This window comes from Neomonachus schauinslandi, chromosome 1 (assembly GCF_002201575.2).
Source record: "Neomonachus schauinslandi chromosome 1, ASM220157v2, whole genome shotgun sequence".
Lineage (NCBI taxonomy): Eukaryota > Metazoa > Chordata > Mammalia > Carnivora > Phocidae > Neomonachus > Neomonachus schauinslandi.
The window spans coordinates 78,558,683-78,580,189 of record NC_058403.1 but is presented as its reverse complement, the minus strand read 5'-3'; the positions used below and the strand labels follow the sequence as shown (position 1 = coordinate 78,580,189).

General features: G+C 40.4%; 1 protein-coding gene across 3 annotated transcripts; it reads left to right on the top strand.

Annotated features, from left to right (window-relative positions):
• Positions 1-1,247: 1,247 nt before the first annotated feature.
• FETUB (fetuin B) lies at positions 1,248-20,940 on the top strand. Of its 3 annotated transcripts, XM_021692398.1 has the most exons (7): positions 1,248-1,469; positions 1,806-1,916; positions 3,416-3,503; positions 5,392-5,555; positions 6,278-6,379; positions 19,511-19,594; positions 20,436-20,940. In XM_021692398.1, the coding sequence occupies exons 1-7, from the start codon at positions 1,248-1,250 to the stop codon at positions 20,814-20,816; spliced, it is 1,152 nt and encodes a 383-aa protein (XP_021548073.1). In that variant the 3' UTR covers positions 20,817-20,940. The 3 variants fall into 3 exon arrangements, with proteins under 3 accessions (XP_021548073.1, XP_021548074.1, XP_021548075.1); XM_021692399.1 differs by lacking the exon at positions 1,806-1,916; XM_021692400.1 differs by lacking the exons at positions 1,806-1,916; positions 3,416-3,503 and having other exon boundaries at positions 1,248-1,473.
• Positions 20,941-21,507: the final 567 nt, after the last annotated feature.

Below are 21,507 nucleotides of genomic sequence, written 5' to 3'. Positions count from 1 at the left end.
CTTAACCGACTGAGCCACCCAGATACCCCTATATTTTATATCCTTTTTCTCATGTGAGTTCCTAGACTGATTTTTTAGAGAAATAATTGTTTTTACTGCTTTTGTGTTTCCTACCTTTATACTGTCATTTTTGGTCTCCTTTCCATTCAGAGAGTCCCCTTTAATATTTCTTGCAGGGCTGGTTTAATGGTCATGAACTCCTTTAGTGTTTAGTCTGAGAAACTCCATCTCTCCTTCTATCCTGAATGATTAGCTATCTCTTCTTAACCATAGTGTTTAACGAGTTTGCTTCCATACAGATCCACAGAAAGAGAAGTAGACTTGGAGTATGATGCAAGAACTATTGATGTACCATTCACTTCTTTTTTCTTTAAACAAAGCTTTGTTTTAAAAAAAAATTAAATGAGGCTAAATAGAACACTTTCTAGCCACGTCCCAAAGTGCATTAGGAATGTCACTGATGCTTTATGCAGGTGATGTGAGGTTAGAGCCTTTACCTGATCTAACAAGAATGGTGAACACGGAAAGTCAGGCAGGAAATCTGAACTCACTGAACACCATTGGGACCGAACACTGGGTTCCAAACTATTAGTGTGGCCCAGTTCATTGGCTGGAGGGCAGGTGCCAGGGGAGAAGGAAAAAGATGACAGCCCACATATTCTGATTCGTGTAGAGCCCTGGACACAAACCAGAATCCAGTCCTGACCTCCTAGGAGCCTTGACCCACGTGTTTATTATGGTTTCTTAGGAAAAGTTTAGGAGGGGCACCTGGGTGGCTCAGTCGTTAAGCGTCTGCCTTCGGCTCAGGTCATGATCCCAGGGTCCTGGCATCAAGGCCCACATCGGGCTCTCTTCTCGGCGGGGGGCCTGCTTCTCACTCTCCCAGTCCCCCCTGCTTGTGTTCCTGCTCTTGCTATTTCTCTCTGTCAAATAAATAAATAAAATCTTTAAAAAGAAAAAAAAAGAAAAGGTTAGGAAACAAATTTGCTTACATGACGTGTGAATATGAGATTGCTCCAGGGTCCAAGGTTAGAAACATTGGCAAATCCCATCCAAAGTACTGACTCAGGGAAATCCACATTTCGAATTCAAAGAGATAAAATGGGACATCGTGTTTCAAAACCTGGTTACTGGTTCAGATTGTGATTATAAAACTGTGCACATTAGCTTTACAGAGAGAGCACTGTGAGCAGCCTGATCCCTATACCTCTATATCCTGACTCATCCTGGAACTTGTTGCCCACAGAATGGGTCTGCTCCTACCCCTGGTGCTCTGCACACTGGCTGCATGCTGCAGGGCTAGATCTCCACCTATGCCACCCCCCCCCTTACTTGTCCTCCCCCGTGGCTGCAATGACTCAGATGTTCTGACATTCGCAGGCTTTGCCCTTCAGGACATCAACAGGGACCGAAAGGATGGCTACATTCTGGGACTCAACCGAGTGAGCGATGTCCACGAACACAGACAGGCAAGTGACGGTCCCTTATCTTGGGCAGGTGCTTACACAAGCTGAGGAGGCCAACCAGGGGATGGGACCCCAGAGACATGTGTTGGCAGATGCTTTCCAAATTGGAAACCCTGCTAAGAACGTTCCTCTCTTCCCTGCCAGGGTGTGCTACATGCTCTTATTATTGTGCTAATAGTTATCCTACTCTGACACTTTGTCTAGTGTCCAACAGGTTATCCAAAATCTTCACAAACATCACAGACTTTGGCTCTGCCATAAACCAGAGACTTTTTGGCCAGTCTTTAGGGGTTTCTGCTTCATGTGGGATGCAGTGCATTTCTCAACCCCCTCTCACAGGTTGATCTGGGATCTCTGTTCTATCTCACACTGGACGTGTTGGAGACTGACTGCCATGTACTCACCAGGAAGGCATGGAAAGACTGTGAGATGAGGCACCTTCATAGATCGGTAAGTGCTTGTGTCCAGGCACTCTGGAGAAGCTAGGTGTTCTCTGACCTGGGTGAGGATTGCTCAATGTGTACCATCTCTTCATTATAATCTCTTGGGCATGGTGCCCATGTGATTATTCCAATACTGTAGAGTTTAGTTTTAAAAGTTTAATCAAAGGAGTTTCTGAGCGTCCCATGGGGTGTCATGACCCCAGAACTGAGAAGTTGCCCCCAAATTGTTTTCTACCTCCAAGACCCTCCTATAGGCTCTGAGCTAGTGTTTGAATTGTGAGAAAAAAGATTTGAGATGTAGTGCTCTGGATGTGTGTCTAAGGAAGACTATAGAAGCAATGGAGAGAGGGCTTCTTTCTTGGTTTTATTTTGCTTTGTTTCAGTGAACACTGATACGGAATGTGAGGCTGGGGAGAGGGAAGGCTTACAGCATGGGAGCTCCCAGAGGTGCCATAGAAGGATTTCCTGGAATCATAGAACCTAAAATGCCTCAGAATTCAAGCTTTTAAAGGCGACTATTGAAGAAGCTCAAAAATAACAGAGTCAGCTGTGTTTTGATTCTCAATTATCCTGAGGTTATGTCCATTCATCAATATGAAACTTTATATTTTGAGTGCAGAACTGTGTTTAGAAATAAACTATGTGATCGAGATATCTTTTCTAGTCATTCAACCAAATTTGTCAAATTGCACCTATCTGGTTTTGAAGAGCAAAGAGTACTTTGCTCTTTATATTTGTTACAGTGATGCTATAGATGCTTTAATATATACCCTAAGAAGTGTATGCTGATTCCAACAGGATAGAAGTTTATTTCTCACTCATGTAAAGTTCAAAATAGAAACTCCTGATCAAGAGGGGGCTTTCCTCCAGAAGTGACTTGGAGCCCCACATGCCTTCCACGTTGTGGTTCTCGACAGCCACCTTCAACCCGTGGTTTCTATGACTGCCATGCTTATTTGCATCAGGCTATGGCAAGAGAAAGAGCGTGGTGGACAGCTCACATGGAGAAAACTTCATGGGCCACCTGGAAATGGTTACAATCACTTCTCACCTCCCTGTGGTTGCAACTCAATTATACACAGTCACACCTAATCTGGAAGGAGGCTGGGGAATGTAGACTTGCTGTGTCTCAGAAGAAGGTTGACTATTTGTTGATTTGCTGGCAGTTTCTCATACCCCAAACCGCCAAAACTGACTTTAGTTTTTCATTATTTAAAAAGAAAGCGTCCAGGGGCACCTGAGTGACACAGTCAGTTAAGCGTCCGGCTCTTGGTTTCGGCTCAGGTCGGTGATCTCAGGGTCATGAGATCGAGCCCCGTGTCAGACTCTGCACTCAGCGTGGAGTCTGCTGGAGATTCTCTCTCTCCCTCTCCCTCTGCCCCTCCTCTCTCTCTCTCTCAAATAAATAAATCTTAAAAAATAAAATGTCCAATCTAATTTGGGGGATATTTTTAAAAGTCAGAGTTTTTGTTCCACCATTTCATAAAATGTGTGTGTTTGTTCCAGGTTTATGGTCAATGCAAAGCAATATTTTATGTAAACATGCCAGCAAGGATTCTCTACTTACTTGCTTATAACTGTACTCTTCGCCCAGGTAAGAGAGCACTCTGATTTTGTTCATTTTAATAAAATATGGAAAAAGAACATTAAATAGGGCTATGCCTAGCGTATACGGGGTTCTCCCATCCTTACTTCCTATTCATACTAAGGCCATGTTCTTCTATCCAGTATTTGCCTGTCCTATGAAGTTCAACTTGTACCACTCCTCTTCCCACAAGCAATCTTCTTAAATAACCTGCTTAAATCCTTTATTATAGAGGGCTGCATTAAGTCCTAAATGTTTAGTCTGATGGAAATGGCTTCATCTCTACTCTGGTCCCCAGGCTCCCTTTCTAGCTCTCTCTGACATTATTTCCCTGACTACATCAACTCTGCACTTTCTGCAACTGGATGGATGTTTCGCTATTTCCTGAGCACACACTGTACTTTCCGATGTCCACATCTACTGTTTGCCTCCTCCTCTGCTAAGGATGCCCTCACCCGACACCCTCTGCCCTTAGAACTTACATTCTTTGAGGACCTTGCCAATGTTGCTTCTTCCATCACGTTCTCTATTCCAGAAAGGAAAGGTGCTCCCCTGTTCTCATTCCTATACAGATTTAGCCTAACCACAGAACAGAGACAACGCGCTGCCTTGATTTGGGTCTCCTATCTTCTATCGAGCAGAACATGTATTCCTTCTTCTTGCCTGCCAAAGCCCTCCCTCCGTTCCTATTAAGTGTAAGGAGTCCGTAGTACTGTTGAATAAATGAACTAAGAATGAGGCTGAAACTAATGGCATTTCAAATAGGCACGTGCATTCGTTCTGGATCCTTATTTGGAAAGCAAATATCCAAGGCATGGGAAAATAGGATGTGGCTGCTTGTCAAACTATACGTGAATGTGACTCCCCTGGTGGATCTTGTTCAAGTGCAGATTCTGATTCTAGAGGTGTGGAGTGTTGCCTGAAAGTCTGCATTTCTAATAAGATCCAGGAGATAACACTGTTGCTGGATCCTTTGGGAGATAAAGCAACAGAGCAAATATTAGCCACCGTTTAAGCTTCCTGGTTGCTAAGATGAGTCTTCATAAATGAACCAGAGAACAACCAACAAGACAGATTGGGATTTAAATGGAAGTCATAGGTGACAGAGGTATGGGAGGTCAGGAAGTGACCTGTGGGGACGATGGTGCCAGGAGTGATAAGCTATGGAAACTGCCTCACAGTATGCCCCAAAACATGTAAATAAACATGCAATTGATCAAAACAATGTATTTGCTCTACAGAAATAACTTCCAGAAAAGTTCCCTGGCCTGACTTTCACAGGACTTTTGCCACCCCAGCTCCTCCCAATCAGAAATGCTCGCTACACGTTTAGCATAATTATTCTATCCAGTCACACAGTGATTTGACCAATATTTGTTTTCTGGCCCGCCTGTATTTTCTAACTGGGGAGGGTGTGCTTACATGCTGTATGTCATTCAATAAGCATTTGCTAAGCGCTTACAATGCATTAGACATTAATGTTATGTGTTGGAGACTAAAAGGTGAATAAGACATGACACTAATGAAATCCCAACATTTTAAGACACTCAGTCCGCCGGACAGAGGCAATCATGGTAGCAGATACTGAGCTAACTGGGGAAAGGTTTTATATCAGTATAACACACATATATTTTTGGATGCAATTCCTGGGGTAAATACCTTTGTGTGAGGTGAAAAAATCTTGCTTTGATTTTTTTTTTTGAATTATGAAAGTAGTACACACTCATTGCAGAAAACTCTCTGCTGACAGCTTTCTTTCTAGATAATGTCTTTTCCATTCATTCCATCCTTGCCAAAATGATTTTTTTCAATCTCTGCCTCTGTTGTGGACGTATGATTTCTGGGATTAAAAATCATTAAGGAGTTTCATTTTTAAACTTCTCTTTGGCGTCAACAGTTTCTCAAAGAAAGATTTACAGAATCTGCCCTGACTGCCCCAGAGCCATTGACCTGTCAGATCCCAAGGTTCTGGAAGTTGCCCTTGAATCTCTTGCAAAATACAACAGTGAGAGCACCTCAAAGCAGTATTCTCTCGTCCAAGTCACCCAGGCTTCTAGCCAGGTAAGGCTGAAGTGTCATTACACCAACAATGTGTCTCATAACTGTCAGTTCCTAAGCTGAGAGGTGAATATCAAGGCATTCCTTTTAATTTGAACAGAAAAGCCTTTTCTTTATTCCCTACTTGGGTAGACCTGATATACATTCAGTCATGTTTCAGTGTCTGAGTTATGCCATGGGATTTCCACCAGAGTTGCGGGACTCCATTTTACTTCATTGGCCTTAAGGTGAGAAGGGAAATAGACTCATAGTCTCCTTGGTTATTCACTATTTGCTGCTACATTCTCATATATAATTGACCATGGACCATTTAGCAAGTCAAGTTCTGCTTCATCTTAAGGCCTGGAATGGATTGTGAGTTTTACAGATTAGGGAAAATGAAGGCTCATTTGTATTTGGATGATGTTGAATCTATTATATAGAGAAAAGCTAATCTAAAAACTAATCTATGGGAGGAAAAATCAGCTCACCCAAGGGAAGGTTTTTAGAGCTCTTTCAAATCCTTAAGAAGGGAAGAAAAGTATGGTGATTATGTTTTTTAAATGACAAAATCACAGTGCATGCTTTGATCTTGGTGGGGAGTATAGGGACAGTAGGAGACCTGTGTTGACAATGACTTTGACTGAGGACGTTTGGTTCTCCTAAATAAAATGCTGCCAAACCTGAATCATTTCTCCATATAGTAAGATTTGATTTTTTATTTCTCAACTCTCATCTCATACCAGTGGATGGCTGGCTTTTCCTACTTTGTGGAATACTTAATCAGAGAGTCACCATGTACCAAATCCCAAGCCAGCAGCTGTGCCCTTCAGCTCCATGACTCCGAGGTAAGTGTTCCTGAATGTCTTCATAATTTAAGATTTGTGTTCACAAGTTATCTATCAATACTTATTGAGCATAAATGATTACATGAGGTGTTATAATGCATGAGATGCTTTTCTTCCCCTTAAGGAACAACGGACTAAATAGAGATTGTGCGGGCTCAGATGCAATTATAAAGGATTTTATTTTATCATAACTGCAATTTTCATCAGCAATATGATGGCTTTGCAAAAAAAAAATCACAGGACACTGTAAAACATAGATGAATCTTCTCAGTGGTTTGTGATGGGTCCTGCTTCTATCTGAACAAATCCAGTTACATTTGGAATACAGCATGGTATTCCATTCCTTGGACCACTCTGTAAGAAGGACAAAGAATTCAAAGAGGCCTTCTTTCAAAGAATGCGTTCAAGATGCCCAGGGCACCTTGAAACTATTTGAAACACACCTGGTGGGAAATGTCAATTGACATAATGTCTTGTAGCCCAATTGGGCAAAATGAATCAAAAAGCTTTTTTCTCCTTATTTACTTACTTACACTAACAGCTTCATTAAGTGTAATTCACACATCATAAAATTCACCATTTAAGGTATACAATCCAGTGTTTTTTTTCTTTTTCCTTTTAGTAGATTCACAGAGTCGTGCCACCATCACCACTATGTAATTTTAGAATATTTTCATCAGCCCAAAAAGAAGCCCCTCCCCCAAGCCCCTGGAGAATGCTAATCTATTTATTGTCTTTATGACTTTGTCTTCTTTTGGACATTCCATATAATGGAATCATGCTGTGTATGGCCTTTTGTGTCTGCTTTTTTCACTTAAGATAATGTTTTCAAGGTTTATCTGTGTTGTAGCATGGATCAGAGCTTCATTCCTTTTTATGGCCAAATAATATTTCATTGCATGGATGCACCATGTACTGTTTATTCATCCATTAGTCAATGGATATTTGGGTTGCTTCCCCCTTTGCGTTATTATAAATGATGGTGCTGGGAGCGTTCGTATACAAGTTTTTATGTATACTGTGTTTTCATTTCTCCTGTATATATAGTTTGAAGTGGGATTGCTGGGTCACACTTTATGTTTAACCTTTTGACTAACTGCCAAACTGTTTTCCAAAGTGACTGCACCAGTTTTATAATCCCATCTGCAACATATGAGGGTTTCGATTTCTCCACATTTTTGCTCATACTTATTATTATCGTTAGCTGTCTTTTTATTATACCTATCTTATTGAGTATGAAGTGGTATCTCATTTTGGTTGTTACTTGCATTTTCCTCATGGCTAATGATGTTAAGCATTTTTAATGTACTTACTGGCCATTATCGTGTATATATTCTTTGGAGAAATGTCTCTTCAGATCCTTTGACTATTTCAAAATTGGACTATTTATTTTCTTATTGTTGAATTGTAGGAGTTCTTTACATATTCTAGAGACAATCCCTTAATCCCATATATGACTGCAAATATTTTCTCTCATTCTCTGGGTTGTCTATTCGTTTTCTTTTCTTTTCTTTTTTTAAGATTTTTATTTATTTGCCAGAGAAAGACACACAGAGAGAGGGAACACAAGCAGGGGGAGTGGGAGAGGGAGAAGCAGGCTTCCCGCTGAGCAGGGAGCCCGATGCGGGGCTCGATCCCAGGACCCTGGGATCATGACCTGAGCCTAAGGCAGGCGCTTAATAACTGAGCCACTGGGGCGCCCCATCTATTCATTTTCTTAATGATGTTCTTTGAAGTATAAAAGTTGTACATTCAAATGTACATTGTATATTCTACTGTATATATTTTTAAAAATTGAAATACATGTTTTTCTAGTTTTCTTAATAATTACACACTTTAAAAATAATTAAATACTTAATAATTACATACTTTAAAGATCTAATACCAGCCTGCAACAAAAAAATGACATTTTTAGTAAAAAAAAAAAAAAGTTTTTAATTTCCATGAAGTCCCTCTTATTTATTTTTATTCTCATTGAATGTGCATTTGGAGTCATCTCTAAGAAATCGTTGCCTAATCCAAGATCACTAAGATTTACTCCTATGTATTCTTCGAAGAGTTTTGTAGTTTTAGCTCTTATGTTTAGGTTTGTGACCCATACTGAGTCAATTTTTGTATATTGTGTGAGGTAGGAGGTTCAGCTTCATTCTTTTGCATGTGGATGTCCATTTGTCCTGGAATTATTTGTTGAAAAGAACAATCATCTTTCCCCATTTGAGTGTCTTGGCATACTTCTTGAAGATCACTTGACCATAAATGTCAAGGTTTATTTCTGTACTCTCAATTTTATTCCATAGATCTATATAACTATCCTTACACCACTACTTCACTATCTTGAATACTATAGCTTTGTGGCAAATTTTGAAATTGGGACGTGTGAGTCCTCCTATTTTGTTCTTTTTATTCAAAATTATTTGGGTATTCTGGATCCCTTGCATTTTCATGATAATCTTAGGATCAGCTTGTCATTTTCTATTTCTATTTTAAAAAGGTAGTTAGAAATGTGATAAGAATTGCACTGAATCTGTAGACCAATGTGAGACATATTGTCATCTTAACAATATTAAGTCTTTCAGTCCATGAATATGGATTGTCTTTCCTTTTGTTTAGGACTCACTCAATTTCCTTCAACAATGTTTTGTAGTTTTCCATGTTCAATACTCATTTATTTGTATATCTAAATATCTTAATCTCTTTGCTGTTAAAATAATGTATTTGTTTCCTTAATTTTATTTTTGACTCGTTTCCTGCGAGTGTATAGAAATACAATTGATTTTTGCATATTGATCTTGCATCCTGTAACCTTGCTGGACTCATTTACTCTTTCTAATAGTTTTCTAGTAGATTCCTTAGGACTTTCTACATACAAGATCATGTCATCTGCAATTAGAGATAGCTTTACTTCTTCCTTTCCAATCTGCATGCCTTTTAATTCTTTTTCTTGCCGAATTTCCCTGGCTAGGACTTCCAGTACAATATTGAACAGAGGTGGGAAGAGTAGACATCCTTATCTTATTCCTGGGGAAAACATTGAGTATTTCATCATTGAATATGATGTTAACTGTAGGTTTTTCATGGATGCCCTCTATTAAATTGAAAAAGTTCTATTCCTAATTTTTGAATGATTTTTAATCAAGAAACAGTGTTAATCAAATGCTTTTTCTGAGTTAATGAGATAACCATGTTTTTTTTTTTTCTCCTTTAACTATTATTATTGTATATAACAATGATTGACTCTTGTATGTTAAAATAATCTTGGGGGCACCTGGGTGGCTCAGTCAGTTAAGCATCTGCCTTTGGCTCAGGTCATGATCCCGGGGTTCTGGGATCAAGCCCCATGTCAGGCTCTCTGCTCAGCAGGAACGTGCTTCTCCTTTTGCCTGCCGCTCCCCCCCCTTGCCCCCCATCCCCCGCTTGTACTCTCTCTTTGTCAAATAAATAAATAAAATCTTTTTAAAAAATAAATAAAAATAAAATAATCTTGCACTTTGGAGATGAATCCCAATTGGTCACGGTATGTAATCCTTTTTATGAGTTGCTGAATTCAATTTGCCAGTATTTTTTTTATAAGATTTTTCATTTATATTCATGAGATATTAATCTATAGTTTTCTTGTATTGTCTCTGCTTGATTTTCATATGAGTTTAATATTGGCCTCACAGAATGAGTTGGGAAAATTTCCCTCCTCTTCTATTTTATTTTGGGAGAGTTTGCTAAGGATTGGTGTTCATTTTCCTTTAAATGGTAGAATTCACCAGTGGGCCTGAGCTTGTCTTTGTGAGAAGTTTGGGGTTTTCAAAAAATTATTATTAACAATTCAATCTTTTTACTTGTTATACTTCTATTCAGATTTTCTATTTCTTCTTAAGTTTTGGTAGTTTGTGTCTTCCTAGGAATCTGTCCATTTTATCCAAGTTACCTAATTTCTCAGCATACAGGAAGATGTTCATAGTATTCCCTTCTTATTTCTGAAAGATTGGAAGTGATGTCCCCTCTTTAATTCCAATTTTAGTAATATGAGTCATTTTTTTCTTGGTCAGTCTAGCTAAAGTTTTGTCATTTTTGTTGATCTTTTCAAATAATCAACTTGCAGTTTTATTTTCCATTTTTGTAATCATCTAGTTCATTTATTTCCTCTCTGCTCTTTATTATGGCCTTCTTTTTGCTTGCTTTGGAATGAGGGTTTTTTTTTCTCCCTGTTTCTTAAGGTAGAAGGTTATGTAAATGATATGCAATTTTTTTTTTTTCTTTTTTAACAATAGCATTTACACCTACAAATTTCCTTCTAAGCAGTGCTTTAGCTAATCTCATACGTTGTGCATGTTTTGTTTTGGTTTCATTCATCTCAAAGTATTTTCTAATTTTCTTTGTGATTACTTCTTTGACCACTTGGCTATATAGGAGTATGTCATCTAATATTTGCAAAATTCCCCAATTTTTTTTTTATCCATTTCCAATTTCATTCCATTGTGGTTGGAGAATATGCTCCATATGATCTCAAGTCTTTTAAATCTGTTGAAGTTTGTTTTAAAATTTAACATAAGGTATATCCGAGAAAATGTTCCATGTACACTTGAGAAGAGTGTATATTCTACTCTCGTTAGGTGGAGCATTCTGTAATGATTGGTTTATAGGGTCTTCTTTTTCCTTGTTGATGTTATGCATAGTTGTTCTATCCATTACTGAAAGTGAGGTTTCCAACTATTATTGTTGACTTGTCTTTATCTCCTTCGAATTCTGTCAGTTTTGCTTATGTTCTTTGGGGCTCTGTTGTTAGGTACATATATATTTATAGTTGTTGTGTCTTCCTAATAAATTGGCCTTTTTATCATTATAAAGTGTTTTTCCTTGTCTCTACCAACAATTTTTTCTTAGAGTCAATTTTGTCTGATATTTGTATAGCCATTCCAGCTTTCTTTTGGTTACTGTTTGCATTATATATTTTTTTCCATCCTTTTACTTTCAACCTATGTGCGTCTTTGAATCTAAAGTGTGTGTCTCAAAAGCCTTGTATAATTATTCAAGTGAATTTTCTCAAGGAATAATTGGGAAACCATTTTCACCCTATTCTGTAGGATCTCTTCTTCTTGCTTATCAATAACATCGTGGGCAGATCCCATAGCTTTCTGGTCATTTTCAATAATAAGAACAATTTCACTTAGGTAATTACGATTCACTTGCAGGTCTGAAAAAAATCTGTTCAATCAATTCTGAATCAAAACTTGTATCTTATATCCAATGCAAAGCTTTTCTCTCTCTCCATAGCTTCAACCTAACTCAGAGTTTAGGACTTGCTGCGAGAAAGGGGGTCAAGGTCTAGTCTTTCACTCTTTCTCCCCCTTCTGTAATCTTTTGCTTAATTCTTGCTCTTCCAAGTTCCAAGAAGAATGAAAGAGGAGAAGAAAGAAGAGTACAAAGTCTTTTTTATATAACTGCAGTTGTAGTTTTCTCTTGGTCTACCCTGGCCCTCCATAAGACAGGTTCCAGTGCTGGTTCTCTCAGGTGGTACAGGTGTTGGTTCATCCAGGGGTCCTTTCCTGGCAGGATGATGTATTCTCTAGCTGAGTCCTTGGAACCATTCCTTCTCAGATTCAGCCCCCACAGATTTTCACTATCACATGCCCCTTCTCTGGAAGATTGTCCATTGGGTAGGTACTTCCAAAAAAGCCTTACCTATGGCATTTGCTTGTCCCAAGGAATTCACACATTTTTACTATTCCAAACAGTGGAAACAGTGTTCCCTTTCCTGCCCCTTCTCCTTACCCTACCATAGTAGACTCTTTTAGCCAAGACACTGCCTTCAGAATGCTCTGAGAGAGAAGCAGATACCAATCTTCATAGCCCATACATCCCCAAACTCTAGGGTTCACATGTTAAGCTTGCTCACAAACTCCCTCTTTGTGGTTCACCCTAGATTCAGCATGAATTAGAGTAGCTCAGCAAATCCTAGTCAGAGTGGGAGTAGCCAGGCTCTACTTGGTACAGGTAACTGCAGTCTCTCCAGAAGGTTCTCTTAGAGAGTGTCCCCTATATGATTTGGTGAAGAATTAGAGAAGGAAGAGGCTGAAGCCCCATTCTCCAAGGACTTTCCAATTGGACATGGGTGATACAGTAATATTCAGGCAGTCTGTTTAGCCACATTTTAGTAAAGTCCATGTGAATATTCTTAAGAGTTCTTCTTTAGAAATTGAGGCAGCATTTTATTACAATATTCTATTTGCACTTGAATATATGTACACTCTATGACTCTAAAATTCCTCTTCTAGGAATTTACCCTGAGAAAGTAACTAAGAACTTGTTAAATAATGCGGAGGAATATTAGTTAGTGATTATAAAGAAGATCACAGAAGACTATTTAATGCCATTAAAGGATTTTCACAATAGATTATTAAGTGATGAGAGAGTTATAAAATAATATATGTAATATAATCCTATTTATCTAGAAGAAAAATATATATGCATAGGAAAAAAGGTTAGAAGAAAATAAATCAAATCATTGTGGGAAACAGTTACCTTTCATGCAAGTACAGGTCTTTTTGTTTTCTTTTTGTTTATCCATATTCTAAATACTTATATTTGTATTAAGAAAACAAAATTATTTTATTTCTAAATAGAAGTTGAAGGAGCTGAGAGGAATTTTGTCTGAGAAAGGAAAACTCAGGTGGAACATACAGAAAAGGCCACTACTATGTGAGAGATGAGAACAGGTTTTCAAAATGACCCAAAGGAAGAAGACCAAGAGGTAGATGTTCTATAGACACAGATTTCTGCTCAATACAAAGAATTTTCTAATGGTTTGTTCCTCAAGAAATCCTGAGTTTAGGGGCCCCTGGGTGGCTTAGCTGGTTAAGTGTCCAACTCTTGATCTCAGCTCAGGTTTTGATCTCATGGTTGTGAGTTCAACCCTGGCATTGGGCTCTGCACTGGGCATGGAGCCTACTTAAAAAATAAAAATAAGTTTAAAAAGTAAATCCTGGGGAGGGGGGAGGAAAGTTGGCGGAGGAGTAGGGGACCCTATTTCAACTGGTCCCCGGAATTGAGCTGGATATCTACCAGACCACTCTGAGCACCCACAAAACCAGCCTGAGATGTAAGAAGATCTGGATCTCTATAAACAGAATATCGCAGGTGGTTGGTTTTGAGGTAGGAAGCAGAGAGCCGTGATTCCGCGGGCAGATATCGGAGGATAAAGGGAGGCGGGAGGGTGCCTGGACGTAGGGATCCCACACTGCCAGTGAGTGACAGCCTCGTGCGCTGCGGACGGGGCACAGTCTCACAGACCAGTAGCAGCGGGGAAAGGACTTTAGGGCAGCCCCTGAGGTGGAAACCCGGAGCCGCCGGTCCGGCGCGCGAACTGGGAATGGCTGGTGGTTTTAGAAGCACAAAGGGCAGAGACGTGCCCCGACCTGGAGGCAGGACTGGGAGTGCTGCGGAGGGACGCACAACCCAGGACGCTGCAGTTTATAGTAGCACGGACAGAAACGGAGACAGTGTGGCCTGGAGAGCTCACTGAAGAACAGACAGAGGTCTCTCTGCTCTGAGGCAGAGGGTTGGAAACGGTCTCTTCTGCTCTGACTCGCGGAAGAGACGCAGAAAGCTGCCAGGGAAAGCCGCCAGAGAACAAAAGCCCCAAAGACTGATTCCCACTGAGCCCATCCCCCGCCACAGGGGCACAGGGCAACTCCACCCAAACAGGGTTGCCTGAGTAACAGCATGGCAGGCCCCTCCTGCAGAAGACAGGCTGGGAAAACAAGAGGCCAGAAACCCTAAGGTCCCAAGAAAACAGGTGCATCTTGCTTGGGTTCTGGTCAATAATTTGGACTCTATACATTCCCTCAAACACCCATCAACACAATGACTAGGAGGAGGAGCCCCCAAAACAGAAAAGACTCAGAGATTATGACTTCTGCTGCAGATTTACAAATGGATGCAGCTACAACCAAGATGTCGGAGACGGAATTCAGGCTAGCAATTGTGAAGACAATGGCTAGAATGGAGAAATCAATTAATGGCAACATAGAGTCTCTAAGGGCAAAAATGAAAGGTGAATTGGCAGAACTTAAGAATGCTATCAATGAGATCCAATCCAATCTAGATAATCTAACAGCTAGGGTAACTGAGGCAGAAGAGAGAATAAGCAACCTGGAGGACAATATAATAGATAAAAAGGGAAAAGAGGAGGCCAGGGAAAAACAACTCAGAATCCATGAAAATAGAATCAGAGAAATAAGTGACACCATGTAGCGTACCAATGTCAGAAAAATTGGAATCTCGGAGGGAGTGGAGAGAGAGAGGGGACTAGAAGATGTTTTGAGCAAATCGTAGCTGAGAACTTCCCTAATCTGGGGAATGAAACAAACATTCGCGTCCTAGAGGCAGAGAGGACCCCTCCCAAGATCAAGGAAAACAGGCCAACACCCCGGCATGTAATAGTAAAACTTGCAAATCTTAGAATCAAGGAAACCATCTTAAGGGCAGTTAGGGGGAAGAGATTCCTTACGTACAGAGGGAGGAACATCAGAATAACATCAAACCTATCCACAGAGACCTGGCAAGCCAGAAAGGCCTGGCAAGCCATATTCAGGGTACTAAATGAGAAGAACATGCAGCCAAGAATACTTTACCCGGCAAGGCTTTCATTTAGAATGGATGGAGAGATGCAGAGCTTCCATGACCAGCAGAAACTGAAAGAATATGTGACCACTAAGCCGGCCCTGCAAGAAATATTAAGGGGGCTTCTATAAAAGGAGAAAGACCCCAAGAGTGATCTACAACAGAAATTTACAGGGACAATCTATAAAAACAACGCCTTCACAGGCAACATGATGACAATTAATTCATATCTTTCAATAATCACTCTCAACATGAATGGCCTAAACGCTCCCATAAAATGGCACAGGCTTGCAGATTGGAGAAAAAGACAGGACCCATCCATATGCTGTCTACAAGAAACTCATTTTGAACCTAAAGATACATCCAGACTGAAAGTGAAGGGATGGAGATCCATCTTCCATGCCAGCGGACCTCAAAAGAAAGCTGGGGTAGCAATTCTTATATCAGACAAATTAGATTTTAAACTAAAGTCTGTAATTAGAGACACAGAAGGACACTATATCATTCTTAAAGGGTCTATCCAACAAGAAGATCTAACAATTGTAAATATCTATGCCCCCAACATGGGAGCAGCCATCTACATAAGCCAACTGTTAACCAAAATAAAGAGTCATATTGATAACAATACGTTAATTGTAGGAGGCCTCAATACTCCACTCTCAGCAATGGACAGATCATCTAAGCAGAAAATCACCAAGGAAACAAGAGCTTTGAATGATACATTGGACCAGATGGACCTCATAGATATTTACAGAACATTCCACCCTAAAACAACAGAATACTCATTCTTCTCGAGCGCACATGGAACTTTCTCCAGAATAGACCACATACTGAGTCACAAATCAGGTCTCAACCGATACCAAAAGATTGAGATTATTCCCTGCATATTCTCAGACCACAATGCTTTAAAACTGGAACTCAATCACAAGAAAAAAATTGGCAGAAATTCAAACACTTGGAAGCTAAAGACCACTCTGCCCAAGAATGTTTGGGTCAACCCGGAAATCAAAGAAGAACTTAAACAATTCATGGAAATCAATGAGAACAAAAACACATTGGTCCAAAACCTATGGGATACTACAAAGGCGGTCCTAAGGGGGAAATACATAGCCATCCAAGCCTCACTCAAAAAAATAGAAAAATCCCCAATTCACCAACTAACTCAACACCTTAAAGAACTAGAGAAAAAGCAACAAATGATGCTCATGCATCAGAAGAGAAATAATTAAAATTAAAGCAGAGATCAACCAGAAACACAGTAGATCAGATCAACGAAACTAGAAGTTGGTTCTTTGAAAGAATTAATAAGATCGATAAACCACTGGCCAGACTTATCCAAAAGAAAAGAGAAAGGACCCAAATTAATAAAATTATGAATGAAAGGGGAGAGATCACAACTAACACCAAGGAAATAGAAATAATTATTAGAAATTATTATCAACAACTATATGCCAATAAACTGAGCAATCTGGATGAAATGGAGGCCTTCCTGGAAACCTATAAGCTGCCAAGACTGAAACAGGAAGAAATTGACAACCTGAATAGGCCAATAACCAGTAACAAGATTGCAGCAGTGATCAAAAACCTCCCAAAAAACAAGAGTCCAGGGCCTGATGGATTCCCTGGGGAATTCTACGAAACATTCAAAGAAGAAATAACACCTATTCTACTGAAGCTGTTTCAAAAAATAGAAACAGAAGGAAAACTTCCAAACTCATTCTATGAGGCCAGCATTACCTTAATCCCCAAACCAGGCAAAGACCCCATCAAAAAGGAGAATTTCAGACCGATATCCCTGATAAATATGGATTCCAAACTCCTCAACAAAATCCTAGCTGATAGGATCCAACAATACATTAAAAGGATCATCCACCACGACCAAGTGGGATTTATCCCCGGATGCAAGGGTGGTTCAACATTCGCAAATCAATCAATGTGATAGAACACATTAATAAGAGGAGGGAGAAGAACCATATGGTCCTCTCAATTGATACAGAAAAAGCATTTGACAAAATACAACATCCTTTCCTGATTAAAACTCTTCAGAGTATAGGGATAGAGGGAACATTCCTCAAGTTCATAAAATCCATCTATGAAAAACCCACAGCGAGTATCATCCTCAATGGGGAAAAGCTGAGAGCCTTTCCCTTAAGATCAGGAACACGTCAAGGATGCCCACTCTCGCCACTATTGTTCAACATAGTACTAGAAGTCCTAGCAACAGCAATTAGACAACAAAAAGAAATAAAAGGTATTCAAGTTGGCAAAGAAGTCAAACTCTCTCTTTCTGCAGACGACATGATACTTTATGTGGAAAACCCAAAAGACTCCACCCCCAAATTACTAGAACTCATACAGCAATTCAGTAATGTGGCAGGATACAAAATCAATGCACAGAAATCAGTTGCTTTCTTATACACTAACAATGCAACCGTAGAAAGAAAAATTAGAGAAACGATTCCATTTACAACAGCACCAAAAACCATAAGATACCTCGGAATAAACCTAACCAAAGAGGTAAAGGATCTATACTCTAGGAACTACAAAACACTCATGAAAGAAATTGAAGAAGACACAAAAAGATGGAAAAATATTCCATGCTCATGGATCGGAAGAATAAACATTGTTAAAATGTCTATGCTACCCAGAGCAAGCTATACCTTCAGTGCCATCCCGATCAAAATTCCAATGACATTTTTCAAAGTGCTAGAACAAACAATCCTAAAATTTGTATGGACTCAGAAAAGACCCCAAATCGCCAAAGAGATGTTGAAAAAGAAAAACAAAGCTGGGGGCATCACGTTGCCCGATTTCAAGCTATATTACAAAGCTGTGATCACCAAGACAGCATGGTACTGGCACAAAAACAGACATATAGACCAATGGAACAGAATAGAGAACCCAGATATGGACCCCCAACTGTCTGGTCAAATAATCTTTGACAAAGCAGGAAAAAACCTGCAATGGAAAAAAGACAGTCTCTTCAATAAATGGTGCTGGGAAAATTGGACAGCCACATGCAGAAGAATGAAACTCGACCATTCTCTAACACCATTCACAAAGATAAACTCAAAATGGATGAAAGACCTCAATGTGAGACACGAATCCATCAAAATCCTAGAGGAGAACATAGGCAGTAACCTCTTTGACATCGGCCACAGCAACTTCTTTCAAGATACATCTCCAAAGTTTAGTGAAACAAAAGCAAAAATGAACTTTTGGGACTTCATCAAGATAAAAAGCTTCTGTACAGCAAAGGAAACAGTCAACAAAACAAAGAGGCAACCCACAGAATGGGAGAAGATATTTGCAAATGACACTACAGATAAAGGGCTGGTATCCAAGATCTATAAAGAACTTCTCAAACTCGACACCCAAAAAACAAATAATCAAGTCAAAAAGTGGGCAGAAGATATGAAAAGACACTTCTCTGAAGAAGACATAAAAATGGCTAACAGACACATGAAAAAGTGTTCATCATCATTAGCCATTAGGGAAATTCAAACCAAAACCACATTGAGATACCACCTTCCACCAGTTAGAAGGCAAAAATGGACAGGGAAAGAAACAACAAATGTTGGAGAGGTTGTGGAGAAAGGGGAACCCTCTTACACTGTTGGTGGGAATGCAAGTTGGTACAGCCACTTTGGAAAGCAGTGTGGAGGTGCCTCAAAAATTTAAAACTAGAGCTACCCTGTGACCCCGCAATTGCACTTCTGGGTATTTACCCCAAAGACACAGATGTAGTGAAAAGAAGGGCCATATGCACCCCAATGTTCATAGCAGCAATGTCCGCAATAGCCAAACTGTGGAAAGAGCCGAGATGCCCTTCAACAGATGAATGGATAAAGAAGATGTGGTCCATATATACAATGGAATATTACTCAGCCATCAGAAAGGATGAATACCCAACTTTTACATCAACATGGATGGGACTGGAGGAGATTATGCTACGTGAAATAAATCAAGCAGAGAAAGTCAATTATCATATGGTTTCACTTATTTGTGGAACATAAGGAATAGCATGGAGGACATTAGGAGAAGGAAGGGAAAAATGAGGGTGTGGGGAATTGGAGGGGGAGATGAACCATGAGAGACTATGGACTCTGAGAAACAGGGATAGAGGGGAGGGGGAAGGGGGGATTGGTTAGCCCAGTGATGGGTATTCAGGAGGGCACATACTGCATGGAGCACTGGGGGTTGTACAAAAACAATGAATCGTGGATGACTGCATTGAAAACTAGTGATGTATTGTATGGTGAGTAACATAATATAATAAAATTTTTTAAAAAAGTAAATCCTGAGTTTCACATCTTTGGAGGAAATTTAGCCTAGTTTGGGTGATTATTTGGTAAAAATGATCTAGAGAGAATTGGCTCAGAGCCTACCCATATCATGGTAGGAACATAAAAATGTTGATTGGCTGTGTGTCTACACAAGCAGAAAGCAAGTTGATTTCCATTTATAATCACTGATAATCATAATACTCACAGGATGTTGTATTTTCTCTGTTTTTAGCCTGTTGGTCTTTGCAAAGGTTCTGTGACTTCTGGAGTAATGGAAAAGTTTGTCTCCGTGACTTGTGACTTCTTTGAACAACAGGTATTTTTCAATCTAATTGTTTGTCTTCTCATGAAGAAGAGAGCAGATAATCTAAATCCTAACCACCCTCTCCTTTTAATTTCCTAAAATCTGTGATCACCACTTTATTCAGGTTGCCCCAAGGTCACACCCACAGGGCGGCTGGTTAAAGACCGGTCATACTTCTTTTTCTTTCCCAGGTACAATGGGGTCCTACAGAATAAGTAAGACTCCTTCAGAAACAGAGATATCATAGCTCGGATGGCTCAGGCCTCTGAAACATTAAATCCAGTGTCCCAAAGACCCTTACCCTTTCCAAAAGTTATTGAGTGTTTACTACGAGGCAGCCAGCTCTAGTTGAGAGTGTGCTTGAGACAGGCCACCTTGTCCCAGTCCTGCTCTGCCACCCGTGAGGTGTGTGACTCTGGGCAAGTTCTTACCTCTTGAGTCTTGGTTGCCTTGTCTGTAGAATGGGGTTGCAACACCGACCTTGTTCAGATCCCTGTGGGAAACAATGAGAGAAACCGGATGAAGGGCCCTGTGTGGGGCCTGGCAGTGAATAAGCCCCGAATAAAAGTGGCTATGTCCGCACTACTGGGAGTAGGGTGACAGCGCCCTGGGGACTTGGAAGGAGCCATTTAACCTTTCCAAACCATTGTTCAGCTCTGAATTTGTGAGACTTGCAGTCAAGCTTCTGTTGTCTGCTTTTGCTTTTTAACCCTTTAACCAGCGGTCCATCCCTCTAGGTGGTCTCCCTTTGAGACATTCCATCAAAAAGTCCCAGAACAGCTTAGCTTGGTACTAGTCATGGCAGGAGTCTTTCCCGGGAATGTTCCCCTATTTGAAAATGTTCTTATTTCAGGTTCCTGCCCCTGGAGGGGAAGACCCTGCTGTTAACCAGGGACCTGCGCACCTCCCCGGGCTGGAAGAGTCCCAGCAGAAAATCGTATCCCCTACTCCCAACTTGCCCCCCAAGGCTGTGCCTAAAGGATCTGTCCAATACCTACCCGACTTGGATGATGAGAAGCCCGAGGATGCTGAGGAAAACAGCCCTGTTGAGGCCTTTCCTGTGAAGCTGGATCTCACCACAAATCCTTGGGGAGAAAGCCTGGATGTGTCCTTCCTTTTCCTGGGGCCTGTGGAGGAGAAGCTGGTTGTCCTGCCTTTTCCCAAGAAAGCACAACACTCTGCTGAGTGCCCAGGACCAGCCCAGCAGGACAACACTCTTATTCTCCCACCATGAGAACCACATAGAGGATTCCATGGGGGTGTAGTGCTCTGCAGAAGAAGAGAGGTACTGGGGAAGGGGGGCAGAGAGACAGCTCAAATGTAGAAGAATGACAAATAAAGTATATCTTTTGACTCTTCTTGGTCTCATCATGTTATCTGGAAGTATAAATAATAAGACTACACTGTCTACTTGTACATGGGGCTGTGTCTCTTCTGAACCATCCAAGGCCTCATACCGTGGTCAGATGCTCTCTGCCTCCCCTGTCTTCAGTCTCTCCTGCTGTACTCTTACTGACTTTTAGCTAAGTCTCTGATATAGGGCCTGCCATACTTAGGAATGCCCTCTTCTTTCTGGGCAAGAGCACACTGTGATTCTTTTGATCAAAATGAGATGAAAATTGAAGGATATCAAGAGACTGAGATCCATCGGAATGTCATTCTCCCTTTATTCCATAATTTTTTCAACACCAAGTATTGGTCAGATATTGTTTGCACAGCCTTCAATCTGAGGGCGGAATTTTGTGTTGTTTTCTGACCTGTCTGAATAGTCTCTGAGTCCCAGAACTTGATAAACTCACCTATCAATAAGGAGTAGTTGGAAGAGACTGTTGCCTGTGGCCTGTGGTTGAGCCTGGGGAGAACCAAACATTGCTCCAAGTTGGGGAGCTTTCTGACTCCTGTAATAGTTTTGCTCAGAGTAGAAA